Genomic DNA, 14,713 nt, shown 5'->3' with positions numbered 1-14,713 from the left:
ATGCCTTGTTGGCTGTCAATTCACTAGGTAACCTGAGGTAAGCAGCTTATCCTAGTCTCTCTCCCGTATGAAATATTATTGTGCAGTATATTAATTAATTAATGATTCTAAGGTAGACTCACCACCAGTTTACACAGTATGAAAACCCATTTCACAGTTACTAAAATATAAATATTCATAGCTAAAATACTCAATAATAAAATAATTCCATTAAAATGTTTAAATACAGGCAACCACGGTTAAAATACATGATAAAACAACCCCATTTTTAAAAAACACACACCAGTAGACTCCAATCAAGAGCTCAAGGTAATTACTGAGCAAATATGAAAGTAATACTGATCTACCAAACCAGAAGGGTCCCCCCCACCCCCTGTAGTTTGTATTCTTTGCAATTTCATGCACACTGCTTATAAATGTCACTATTAGTGGTGGTATGTAAGCACCTTAAATAAAAAGAGTTGTATTCAATGCAGCACTAAACAGGACTCAGTGAAAACATTTCTGCTTGCCAGATGGAACGATTTCTTGCCTCCACCCTGCCCCAACAGTGTTCTGGGGATTCTTCCAAGCCTCTGAAGCACGTTTGGAGAGGGGATAGGGACACCAATGGGGAGAGGAGATGGGGGAAAGTCGCACTGAAGTAGCAGGAATCCTTGTGCTGGTTTCCAACAGCACAACAAATTAGTTAAATATGGCTCTGTGTAAGCACATCAACACCTCACCAACTACTATTTTGCTACCTGTTCACAGGTGAAGTCATAGTCATTTGTGGTCTGTTATCCTCCCAAAGCTTATCCATTTCAAGTTCCTTTTGGGAAGAGTTACAAGCAACTCGCTGTACTTTCAGCAAGTGATTTTGAAGTCTGTGCAAGAAAAGTCTTACCAGACACTTTTATTAGGGTTATATATTATACTGAACTGAGATGCAGCATAACAGTTCATATTACACCTCTGTTCAAGGATCTGCACTGGCTCTTGATTTGTTACAGGGACAAGCTGAAGATGTTGCTACTCGTATATAAAGTTCTTACCCGCTTGGGACCAGTTAACTTGAAGGATCATCTTACGTCATACTTGCCCGCTTGACCGCTTCGGTCTCCAGAACTTGCACTTTTACAAGTGCCATAGAATCACAGAATTATAGAATCATAGAAATGTAGCACTGGAAGGGACTCCAAGTGTCATCTAGTCTAACCCCCTGAAATGCAAGAATCTCAACTAAAGCACCCAAGTGTGATGGCCTGGGACTCAGGCTCAGACTTGGAACCAGAGGAGTCTCAGTCTGCACCGGATCCTTTGCCTCAGGCATCATCTGAACCAAGTCTGGGGCCTGATCCTTAAGAGTCCCAGTCTGCACACGTTCCCCTGCAACCAACACCAGCTGGGCTGAGTCAGGGGCTTGAGCCTTCCCTGGCTCCAGATTACCTCATTGCCTTGAGCTGGGCATCACTTATAGCTGCTCCACTACTGGTTTGGTCAGGGGAGGCTGAGGTGGCCCCTGGGTCTAGTAACCCACCGATGTCTCCTGAGCTGCAGAGACTAAGGTCTGAGAGAAGGAGAGACCTGAGTACTCACAGAAGGAGTGCTCGCCTTCAAGCGAAACAGGGAGGTGAGTCGCCAGGGAATCAGGACTGGCCGCTACCCCGATAAAGATAAAAGGCTGTTGGACCCCGCCCCAGGTTGCGGGAACAACATTGCTGTATGCTAGATCCTGCCTGGTTTCCTGCCTTGTGTCCTGCCTTGGCCCTGCCGGACTGACTCCTAGCAGAACCTTCGGATTCTGGACCGGTCCTGGACAGTGTATCATGGGTTACCCCAAGGCCCAGCACACCAAGGCAGATGGCCATCCAACCTCTGCTTACAAACCTCCAAGGAAGGGGAGTCCACAACCTCCATAAAAGAGACCATTCCACTGTCAAATAGCTCTTACTGTCAGAAAGTTATTCCTGATATTTAGTCAGAATCTCATTTCTGGTAACCTGAAGCTCACGGGGTGAAATGGCCCATAACTCCAGAGGAGTTTATAAAGGTTTCTACATATTCCTCATCCCATGGTGACCCATAGAGGTTTTCTACCATAGACCCACATGGAGATCATGACATCAACAGAATGCTGCCCCCATTTGCCTCTCATTGACCCACACACTACTGGGCAATGGGGTTCCAGGGCCTAATTTGGCCCAGAACAAGGGTTAAACAGAAAATTCTGCAGCTTGAAATAGCTCCACTGTCTAATCCAAGTTATGCTCTTCAGAGAAATTACATAGTCATTTTGTTTGTTTGTTTTCTGTCTTTAAATCTCTGCCCCATAACAAAAGTTCTCTGAGACAAACAAACCCACAAACCACAAAAACACATTAAACTGCAAGGCAGAACAATAGAAGTCTATAACAAATTAATTATAAAACTGAAACACAATTAAAACACAAATTAAAACTCAATTAAGGGCCCAGCCTACCGAACATAAAACATTATTTATGGGTGAGGTTTTGGGACCGTGGCTTCTATGTTTTTACTATGATGGTTGGTTTGTGCCTAGAGATGGGGGTGTTGGAGATTAGATTCATTTCACATTTATGAACTTGCCTAATTCAGACTTTCCTAAACAGGGACATCCTTTGGAATTTACACTTTTTCAGCTTTTTGTAATATAATTTGCCAGTGCAATGTGGAAATAAATAAATAAATAAATAAATAAATAAATAAATAAATAAATCTTATACCCCACCTATTTGACTAGGTTGCCCCAGCCACTCTGGGTGGCTTCCAACGAAAAATAGGAACAGTAACAACAAACACAAAAGTTTCCCAAAACACAGCTGCCTTCAGATGTCTACGAAAATTGAATAGTTGTTTTAACTCTTTGACATGTTATGTACTAAGATTAAGTTGCAGTTCTCACTCAGGGCCAGTATGTAAATGAAGGATTGAAAACTGTCATTCCTGATTGGTTAGCTAGTTGTGAGTTGTTGCTGTTTCAAGTTACTTAGTACTATATAAAGCAGCCAGCTAGGCTGCAGTCAGTCTGATTCCAGGAGCAGTTCTAACTGCTGCAATAAAGAGCTGTGATCCAAAAGAGCTGTGTCCTTCGTCCATCTTTTCCACTATTCAACATGACATATGCTGGGTGGGGATTCCACAGGGCATTTTTATGCACATTTAACTCTAGTAAATGCATTTGGGGCTGCAGTGTGCTCTGTGTGGGGCTACGACTGAAGTAGACTTGGAAACTACAATTGATCCAGAATGCAACTGAGAGACTGCAGACTGGAAGCAGCCACCAGGAGCACATAACACCAGTCCTAAAAGATCTACATTGGCTCCCAGTACATTTCTGAGCACAGTTCAAAGTGTTTGTGTTAACCTTTAAAGCCCTTTTAGGCTTCAGTCCTGTAAACCTGAGAGTGGCTCTACCCTGATTGTTCAGCCCAGACACTGTCTGGAAAATGAGAAGTAGAATCAGGCTGGTGGTTGGATTGAGGCCCACCCAATTGGTGTGTATGTGTGTGATGTTTGACTGGGCCACTGAAGGGCCCCCAATTTATTTCCAGTGCAAAGAACATTTTTACTGCCCATCCCTAATTTTAAATGATTTATTGGCCATGTGTTTTTTTTGTACTGGATTATACTACTGATTATATTTTACTGCTACCCATCTGGACATTTTATGATGTAGAGACAGCATAGGAATGTTTTTTAACAATTAAATGAAAGACCACTCATTGAGCCAAATCTGGTTCCAAGGTTTGCTGCTGCCAATTCAGTTGCAAAAGAATGGGGCTGAAGAATCTTTATTTGCATCAGCAACTAGCCATAGCAATAAAATAAAATGTACTGAAGATAGAGATAAAAACTTAACTATACAAAATACATTTTGGAGGTTTGCATCACTAATCAAATAATAGATCATATTCTAATTGCCCCCGCTAAAAACCTTGCAGTTATTGCTGACACCTTATCAAAATAATAGGGTTCTTTAGTAGGGCATCTAGAATGATGATGCAGTTTTATTAACTGATATTTAACTGAATGTTTTATTAAAACAAAAAAATTTCCTTCTAGTAGCACCTTAAAGACCAACTAAGTTAGTTCTTGGTATGAGCTTTCGTGTGCATGCACACTTCTTCAGATACACTGAAACAGAAGTTACCAGACCCTTCTATATAGTGAGAAGGTGGGGAGGGGTATTACTCAGAAGGGTGGTGGGAATGGGTGATTGGCAGATAGCTGTGATGAGCTTGTTGACGACTCTTAATGACTGCAATAAGTTGCAATTCAGCATGCCATCAAATGCCAACAGTGTATGCCATCAAATGCCAACAGTGTCCTTCAGCTCTCTATATTAGACAAACAGGCCAAACCTTACGCCAAAGAATAAACGGACATAAATCTGACATCAGGAATCACAAGACAGAGAAACCAGTAGGAGAACACTTCAATCTCCCAGGACATTCTATACAAGATCTCAAAGTAGCTGTTTTACTACAAATTTCAGAAATAGACTGGAAAGAGAAGCTGCTGAATTGCAACTTATTACTAAACTTAAAACCATGGAGAGACCTGGTCTGAACAAAGACATTGGATTCTTATCTCATTATACATGACAAAGCCATTTTTCACCTTCTCACCCCTTGCTTTTTCCTGTAAGACCTATTGCAGTCGTTAAGAGTCGTCAACAGGCTCATCACAGCTGCCAATCACCCATTCCCACCTCTTTAAGGTGCTACTAGAAGGAATTTTTTTTTGTTTTGACTATGGCAGACCAACACGGCTACCTATCTGTAACTGAATGTTTTATTGGTGGCCTCTGTTTTTACTGATTTACTGTATTTTTGGTTTTAAATGTATCTTGCTGAATTTTGTGTAAACTGCTTAGAGATTTTGCATATTAAATAATATATAAATATTATTGGTTGGAGTGAAGATGATGGAAAGGTTGCAGTTCAGAGCTGGGCCTCCTACTTCACAAGCTGACCCTCCAACTAAACTAGTTGTGGTCATAAAAGATTACAGGTCAGAAAATGCTGCAAGGGATTTTAGAAACAATAACTTGACTGAAATAGAAGGGCCAGGAAAGTGTGAAGGACAAGGTCATGACTAGGCCAGAGAATAAAAGGTGAGGTTTTTAAGCAAAAGGAAGCTACAAATAAGGCAAGCAGCAGAGGGCTCCGAAACTGTACTGGTTACTCACTGACTTTTGCTGAAGAATGAAAGGATGCCAACAATCATCCTGACAGCTGACACTGGCAAGTTGGCGGGTGCTACTGAAATGTGCTCATTTTGCGTTTATATTAGATCATAATCACTTTCATTGGCAAAATAAGCTCCTGTCGTCGGCTCATTGTAGTGGGCTGCTACCTTGCATCTTGTATGTAAACTGTGAGGTTTCTGAGAGGCCTATCTTTGTTTATTTAAAGTTGGATGGGTTTCTCAGTAGCAAGCTGAACAGGACTCTCTCCTTCCTGCCCCTTCACCCATCCCAACAGAAGATAATCCACCGGACTGCGGTAGTCATTCAGTCACACATGCATTGAAAGAGGAAGGGGAAGAACAGGAACAGGAACAGGAACAATAAGGAGAGGTGAAGGTAAAGAAACTTGAATATCCATTTATGCAAGGACATGTTTATACATAGGCTTGAGTTACGTTCTTTACAAAGGTGATTCCCTATTTGTGCTATCCAGGAATTAGGGGAAATAAGTCACATATCATATACAGTGGTACCTCGGGTTAAGTACTTAATTCGTTCTAGAGGTCCGTTCTTAACCTGAAACTGTTCTTAACCTGAAGCACCACTTTAGCTAATAGGGCCTCCTGCTGCTGCCGTGCCACCGGAGCAGGATTTCTGTTCTCATCCTGAAGCAAAGTTCTTAACCCGAGGTACTATTTCTGAGTCTGTAACCTGAAGCGTCTGTAACCCGAGGTACCACTGTAATATAATTTTATAAGTGGTAGTCAATGTGGTCTCCTCCAAATGTTGATGGCCTCCAACCCACATCAGCCACAGTCAGCAAGGTAATGGTCAGGTGTGATGGGAGTAACAGCCAAAAATAATATGGAGGGCACCATTCTGGCTACCCCTGTCATGCTGCATATGACACATATGCCTTCTATGAGAAACACATTCAATATGCACTGATTCTGCTACTGTGGGGGGCATAATGCAATGGGAATTTCTCTGTGGGTTTCCTCTAGCCTGTTGAACTTTCATTACTACAGGTGATTCATGAAAGGGAAAGCAAGAGGTTTGACTTATGAATCCCAGGCTGACTTTGCAAGTCTCTCTCCCCCACCCCATTAGCTGAGAGACTTTACCTGAAAAGCACTGAAATATTATGAACAGCATGGAACTGTCTTTGCCAAGTTTAACCAAACTTCAAAGCTTTCATTTCCCTTGGCCTCTATTTCTCTCCTACTCTGACTGGGTTGCAATGCTTCATTTGCCTCACAAACCAACTGCATTAGTTTTGTTATTCCATAAAAGCTTCTTTCCACTCACTGGACATAGATAGGAAGTGGCTTTAAAATGATTCCAGTAATGTGATGCCGCCTGCGGCCTCCTGATAACTGCTATGCAGTCCACAAAATCATCTGACATCTTTGAAATGCTAATACTCTACCTGTACTTTGTTTAACCCATTCTTATTTCTGAGCTGTTATCTCTGCTATCAAACTGTTCATTTGGGTCTATTGGTCTGGCATCAACTATTTCTAAAGGCCTCTTTGCACGCTATGACACATACATAGAGTGCCATAGAAATAGTCTCCATGTGATTGTTTCTATATGCTGTGGGTATAAATTGTAGCAAACCTTGCCAGGTCTGTTTCCTGCATGATCCTGAGATTCTCAATATAAGCAATGGTGATTTCTGGTAGTCATGATCACAGAAATCCAACATGCAACATGTGTGATTTGCATGGCCAGCCATGCAATATATTATATCCCTAGGGCAGAGGAGCTATCACACAAAGATTATTTCATTCTTTTTCCAGACGGCTATACTGAGTAATTGTAGATAAGTCGTAATACCAAGTGAATGAGATAATTAGTATCACATCTCCATCCACCAGAATAGATTCTTACAGATGTGTAAGAAGATGGGTCCAGTGTTGAAAGATTAAGACCCAGACATTAGTAGTGAACAAAAGAATGGCCTGAGTACTGCAAAAATGCATGTGACAAATTTAAAGATTGAGAAATGAACTGGACACTCCAGAAATTATTGCTTTTTTTGTTTGTTTAGTTTGCACTTACCAACCTCCACAACACTAGAACAGTTGGGATCTGTGAAGCCATCAGGACACTCGCAAGAGTAGAAATTGTCATTCAATCCAGACAAGCAGATGCCTCCATTTTTGCAGGGGTTGGAGTCACATATATCCCCTGTGAATCAAAGAAAGGATTTCTCACAATCTTTTGAATATATAGTTTTCAAAATCATGATGAATGCTGCTGAAAATATAGTTTATTGATAGTTAAGAGCAGATGCAGTATTCCCTAGCAACAAATTATCTAATGAACTATTAAATGTTCTACAGTATTCTCTTGATCGGTTTCTGTTAGGACTTTTACGGGAACAACCTTCATAGAAAGTGATGCTCCCTTCAATTATCATGGCATAAAGAGTTGTATTCTTGTGGAAACAATTTTAAAGGAGTGGAAGCAAATGGGTGTGTTTTCATCTCTGCAACATTAACCAGTTATTGGAAACTAGTGCTAAAACTTAGAATCCTCTCAAGCCTTGTCCGTTCTGGTGACCTCAGATTATGCAGGACATTAGGTTTTATCAGCTCTAGCCAGTGTGGCCAATAACCAGGAGTAACTGCAGTTGTAGAGAAAAACACATGGAGGCACCTGGTTTAGGATAAGAACAGGTAGAAGATTGTTTTTCAATAACAAGAGACAACATGATCCAAGGAATCCATAGATTCCCAAAGCAATAGAAATATGGATTCCCAAAGAAAGTTTGTGCAACAACAAAGCATCATAATAGCATTTTATGCAGACCTAAAGCAAAAAAAAAGGAGATACCCAGATGCACTGTTCTAAATACAGTATGTGTTTGTGGATGGGGTTGAGGGAAGGAAATCCTGATATTATTTCTGTGAGCTTCCTTCCAAATGTGTTTGCTATTCTTTGCTAACAAGTATCCCAATCTCCTTTGGATTTTTCTACAAGTTAACAACCACCCCCTCTCAAGACCTTCCCCAATACCTATACACCATTAGGATGGATTCCCACTTTCTTTGTGTACTAAAATAGTGTGGTCCCGAATAAAATTCACATGCACCTTGCCAGATATAAAGGATGTGTGTGTGTGTGTGTGTGTGTGAGAGAGAGAGAGAGAGAGAGAGAGAGAGAACATTTCAAGGGCACTTCCCTCAAAGACACACCCAAATATTGCAATGCCCAGTCTTTTTTAATTCTACAATTTCATGCTCTTCAGAGTTGTATAATTGTACCTTAGAATTATAGAGTTGGGTCTAGAGGCACCTCCTGACAGAGGAAACTCCTTTGACTCCAACACCTTTGGGAAGAGTTGTCCCTTTCTGCTTTAGCTACAATGTTCATTCATTCATTCATTCATTCATTCAATTTGTATACTTCCCTAAATACATAGATTTCAGGGTCATTCACAACATAAAAATACAAGCTAAAAACACAAACTACACAAGAAAAATGGGGGGCCCCCACAAACCAATAATCCCCCTACCCCACTCCTCCCAATAGTTCCTTTATCTAATTTGCATATTTGAATTCATTTTCTGATTGTTGATAAAAGAGCAAAACAGGAGCAAATATATAAAAACACAAGTATAAAAACACATACAAGTATATTTTTCCCTGGTTTTTAAGTTCTGCATGTTATCATGTATTGGTATTACAGAATATTCCACCCTCCTCCTGTAGAAGCCCAGGGCATCTAACAATAATCACACAAATAAAACTATGTAAAATAATAAAGCCAATCAGATCTCTAGTGGGAAGGAATTCCATAATTGATTTGCCACCGCTCTATAATAATCTTCCGAGCGGTGGCAAATCAATTATGGAATTCCTTCCCACTAGAGATCTGATTGTGTTCTCCTCCCTGGTTTACTTTAAGTTAAAAACTAGACATTGCAATATAGTTTTTTGAGCCATTTATTGCTGCTACTGCACTATATTTTCATTATTTACTGTATTTTATAGCATATTGGCTTTATTATTTTACCACAAAGGTTTTGAGAATCATATTTTCAGGAGCTTCTTACTGGAAATTTGGGATAGGCATAAAAACATATTGGAACCTAAAATCCCACACTGGTTGTCTCCATTAGAGGTAATGAGAGTAAAGAAAATTAATATGAGAGGAGACTGGATTACTTATGGAGACTTGGTAACCAAAGTGGGGGGGAAATGGATAATGAAGCCATATGAACAAGTAAAAGATTATGTGTTTGATTGGTTACACTACTTTCAGGTAAACGAAATGTTTAAAAAGGAATTAAAAGAGAGGGGATATTCAGAAAAAGAATCGAAATTTCAAACAGAGATAATAAATAATGATATTAAGATAATGTCAAAAATGTACAAAATTTTACTGGAATGGCAAACGAAGGACGAGGAGGTTAAATCGGTTATGATACATTGGGCCAGGGACTTTGGTTATAATATACAATTGACTGGGAAAAAGTATGGAATAAAAATATGAAATTTACTGCATGTGGGGCGATAAAAGAAAATATCATGAAAATGGTATATAGATGGTACATTACACCGGTTAAGTTAGCAAAAATGTATAAGACATGCAATAAGTGTTGGAAATGTAATGAAAAAGAAGGATCATTTTATCATATGTGGTGGAAATGTAAGAAGGTTAAGGGTTTCTGGGGAATGATATATAAATGATATATAACGAATTGAAAAAGATGTTTAAATATACATTTGTAAAATGTAGGAATAACAGGAAGAGAGATTATCAGAAGGGATTATAAACTTTTTCAATATGCAGTAACAGCAGCAAGAACCTTAATGGCCCAAAAATGGAAACAAGAGGATCTACCGACTCTTGAAGAGTGGAGAATGAAACTTATGGATTACGCAGAATTGGACAAAATGACTGGGGAAATTAGATATCAAAAAGACCACAAATTCATCAAGGACTGGGGAAAGTTTACGGATTATCTGGAAAATAGATGTGATGTACAGTCAACGTTAGTCGGTTTTAAAGAGGCTTTGTGATTGTTAAAGATGTACTGTAAAAGGAAAACAGAAGTGTTAACTTACTATTAACTGGCAATACAAGACATGAAAAATGCGTACTTGTCAGAGCCGCCCCTATGTCCCAGCTCACAGAGGACCAACGCCCGGCTGTAGTTATATACAAAAGTCTTTATTGACGTTCAGTTTCCATTTCAAAGCCACAGCATGCAGCTCTACATCTTAAACCCTAGACCGGCGAAGCTCCGTCTGAATCTCCTCCCCTTCCACACCAGTTTAAGACTCTAGCCTTGCTCCACCTCTTCCTTAGCTCCTTCCTCCTCTGGGCCCTCCTGCCCGCTGGGGTTTCATCCTTTCTGGACTCTTCTGACGCTGACCCCCCTGATTCTTGCCCCTCCTTCCGGCGGGCTTTAGGACCTGGCTCCCTATCCGGGCTACCTGCTGTGCCGCTCGCCTGTACGTTTGAACTTGGCGTGCGCACCCAATCGGCAACCTTCCTCTTGACCGTTCCCCTGCTCTCCGATGGAGGCGTGGTCAATCCTGACTCATCTTCTCTCGCTGGTGGTGAATCCGCTGGCCCCGATACCTGGGACTCCTCCCCTCCACTACGCTCTGGTGGGGAAGCTGGTCCTGATTTCCAACTGCTGCTCTGGGAGTCCCCGCTGGCCCCTTGCTTCTGGGGTGTCCCCCTTGGGGCCCCCCTTGCCCTGGCCACCGGCGCCCCCTTCTGTGAATCTTCCGATTCGCTGGAGAGGCTCATGGAATCTCTCGGGCTACTGTCATATTCTCCTGCGCTGCCCTCGGATTGCTCCCCCTCGCTCTCCATCGCCTCCCCTCCCTGCGCTCCCGCTGCGTCCCTGACAGTACTGAATAAGAAATATGGATTATTGGTGGAGGAGCTGGTGGAAGTTCAAAAATTGTAAAATACGAGAATAAGATTGTGTTGAATAATTTGTAAAAGAAAATTTAATAAAAAATTATATATAAAAAAGAGAAACTCAAATTGATGCACCTGTCATCCTTACTGGTGGGATTTTTAAATAACTTAATTTTGCTTTGCAAAGAAAACTTTGTGTCCTGAATATGACATACAATTTTGGCAGGATCTTGGTAAAAGCATTTCAAATTGGACAGCTGTCATGCAGAGCTTCATATTACCAGGAAAGCATCTATCTGAATAGCATCACTTTGACTTCACAGGAGTTTGATTAAGCACTTTGATGTCAGATGTCACTCTGATTTTAAATTGCATGTCGAGTTGCAAATTTTAAACGTGCTTCTCTATCCTACTTTCATAGTCTTGTTTTATAATATCAAAAATGTTTGAGACTAGCTCATGCATTTTACCAGCTGAATTCCCTTTCTTTGTGCATGCATGTGTCTAATTTTCAATTTAAAAAATTCACTTCCTCTTATTAGGAATAGAGTTTCTTACCTACTTAAGTGCTGAGAGGTCCAGAATTATGTAGTTTCCTCTGGATGAGAAAGCACCAGAGGCTTATGATGTAATATGTTTTATTTACAAACATACACAAGCAAAGCACAGTAAAAGCAAAATGGTTGATTCCCAAAGCACTAGTGTGGATTCCTACAGCCTCCAAGACAGGCTGCTTCCTATCTGGCTATACTTATAGTTATCAGCTTCTCTCTTTCTCTGTCCAGATTCAAATCCCCAATTGCTTTATTTTCTCCAAAGATAAAAACTGCAGCTCATTGTCCTAAAATTTCACCCCTGAATTCACTCCCATTATGGAAATATCGGCTAAACTAGTGCTCTGCAAAACAACAACAACAACAACAACAACAACAACAAAAAACTACCATTTCCCATCAATTAGTGAGAAACTGCATCCAAATCCTACCCACCAAATCCTAAGTACCTTGAGAAAGGAGGTAGAAAAATGGAAGCCTCTTTCACACTGAAAGAAAACAAACTGGAGGGCAGGTTTCAGCACAGCACTAAGACAAACAAATCTGACTATTAGCAAGCAGATAGGTAGCCGTGTTGGCAGGGGCGCCGACTTATAAAAAATATTGGGGGGGCCCATACCGGGGTCCTGCCCCGGGAAGTTTTCTAAATTTTAGATGAAAATTAGTGAGTTTTAAAGTTTTTTAAAAGTATTTTAGAGTCATATGATCAACATTAGAACCCCGAAAACTCGACTCTCTATAACTCCACACTCCGGGAAACTCGACAAGCCTGAAACACTTTTTGGCTTTGAAAAAAGAAACAAAACATAAACACGCACGGTATTTTCGTAAAAAGCTAATTTAATTTACAGTAACAATTATGCTTATAGACTATTACAGAGCAGTGAATATATAGCTCTGAAAAGACTGAAATGATATTTAAATAAATCCTAAACTATCATTAAAAGAATAAAACATAAAATATTGCTGTCACACAGTAATAGCACTTTGATTAATAAGTGAAATAGCTAATTTAAGCTTACTTTGAATAAGGCTGAGGGTTCATTAAATAAAAATAATATCTCAAAGTTAATGCTTTAATACAGTTAATAAAGTTAATACAGTATGCCTAATACTGTATGTAAATACTGTAATACTGTATGTAAATAACGGGCTTTAATTGGGTCTTACACCCTAAAAATATTTAAGTATTTGAAAATAACTAATACAGTACTATAGTAATATAGAAATACAGTACTAAACTAGTACTAATAATTCAAAACTGAAAAATTAACATTCTGTATGTATTTAATTCTCTATTTTATAAAGATTTTTAATATCTGACAGTGAGTTTGGAGTAGCCCAATGCAAAAATCCTGAGGATCCATGTGGATCCATGCTTTGTAACCACGTTTTTGCACCACTGTGACCCTAGGCAACAGTGGGTGCGTGATTTTTTTGGTGCAAGATGTAGCCATGGACATGCTATGTGATCTGATGGTGAATTTGGGGTGACCCAATGCAAAGATCCGGAGGATCCATGTGGATCCGTGCTTTGTAACCACGTTTTTGCACCACTGTGACCCTAGGCAACAGTGGGTGCGTGATTTTTTTGGTGCAAGATGTAGCCATGGACATGCTATGTGATCTGATGGTGAATTTGGGGTGACCCAATGCAAAAATCCTGAGGATCCATGTGGATCCGTGCTTTGTAACCACATTTTTGCACCATTGTGGCCCCAGGCCACAGTGGGTGCGTGATTTTTTTGGTGCAGGCTGTAGCCATGGACATGCTATGTTATCTGATGGTGAATTTGGGGTGACCCAATGCAAAAATCCTGAGGATCCATGTGGATCCGTGCTTTGTCACCACGTTTTAAATGGGGAGGGAAGGAAAAACACAGAAGGGACAAGAAGCACAAGAGGGATGTGCGGAGAAGCAGCTGGCTAAGAATGCAGGGGAGGAGTTTAACGGGGTGGGGGGGAGGAAAGGAAGGCAAAAGTCCCCCCCCCAAGCCAGCCCTCTCTCTCTCTCCCACCTGTTTTTCGGCTGCCTGCGAGTCCCTAGAGCACGGAGAGGAGGAGGTGGTGGGCTGGAGCCTGCACGCAGTGTGACTAGGAAAGAATTAGAAGGAAGGACTCGATCCTTTCCTTAACCCTCTGCTTGCCAGGAGGGCAGGGGATTCCCTGCTCTTTGTTGAGTTTGAGCAAACGCAGCAACAGAAGCGGGTGGGCAGTAAGACCCTGAGGCAGAATGCAGGAAAGCAGCAGCTTCTGCCTTCCCTCCGCCCAACCGCCCAACCTTATTTTTGCCTGATTTTTGCCTATTTTTGCCCTTCGCTCTGGCGAGTCAGCTCCAGGGACCACACATTCGCTCAATAACACGCACAGACATTTCCCCTTACTTTTTAGGAGAAAAAATCTGTGTGTTATAGAGCGAAATTTACGGTAATAATTTTCTTAAATTATTGGGGGGGCAGAGCCCCCCCAAACAAATTTTTGAGGGAGCTCGGGCCCCCTCAGGCCCCATGGAGTCGGCGCCTATATGTGTTGGTCTGCCATAGTCAAAACAAAAAAAATTCCTTCCAGTAGCACCTTAAAGACCAACTAAGTTAGTTCTTGGTATGAGCTTTCGTGTGCTATCTGAAGAAGTGTGCATGCACACGAAAGCTCATACCAAGAACTAACTTAAGGTGCTACTGGAAGGAATTTTTTTTTGTTTTGACTATTAGCAAGCAGTCAGCTTAACAAAGGATAGTTACTCAGCAAACAACAGTGACGTCACAGTCAGGAGGCTGGCTCTGTTGCATTATCCCCTGTTTAGGGAAGTTGTTAATGTTTGATATTTTATTGTGCTTTTAATTCTGTTGGGAGCCACCCAGAGTGGCTGGGGAGGCCCATCCAGATGGGTGGGGTATAAATCTTCTTCTGCTTCTTCTTATGTATACAATTACTGACTGACACTTGCATGCATGAAAGGGTTATCCTGAGCTCAAATTACCAGAGTGGGTGTGCCCTAGCATGCTCTCAGCAGCCTCTGCTCCCCACCCTCTCAGCCTTTTCTTTGCTCTTCGTACTTCCTGGAGCAAGTGAAGA

General features: G+C 41.0%; 1 protein-coding gene across 2 annotated transcripts in view; it reads right to left on the bottom strand.

The window, feature by feature from the left end:
- The window catches only part of EDIL3 (EGF like repeats and discoidin domains 3), a 234,709-nt gene that overhangs the window by 148,211 nt on the left and 71,785 nt on the right, over positions 1-14,713 (bottom strand). For both annotated transcript variants that reach the window (XR_014556287.1, XM_083703244.1), the window contains exon 2: positions 7,259-7,387. Coding sequence is in view for 1 of the 2 variants with exons in the window: in XM_083703244.1 (XP_083559370.1) it covers positions 7,259-7,387 (129 nt within the window). In the remaining variant the exon portion in view is untranslated. The remainder of the gene's footprint in view (positions 1-7,258; positions 7,388-14,713) is intronic.

The sequence above is a fragment of the Podarcis gaigeae genome (genome assembly GCF_964106915.1).
Source record: "Podarcis gaigeae genome assembly, chromosome: 11".
Lineage (NCBI taxonomy): Eukaryota > Metazoa > Chordata > Lepidosauria > Squamata > Lacertidae > Podarcis > Podarcis gaigeae.
This window is presented reverse-complemented; position numbering and strand designations above follow the sequence as displayed.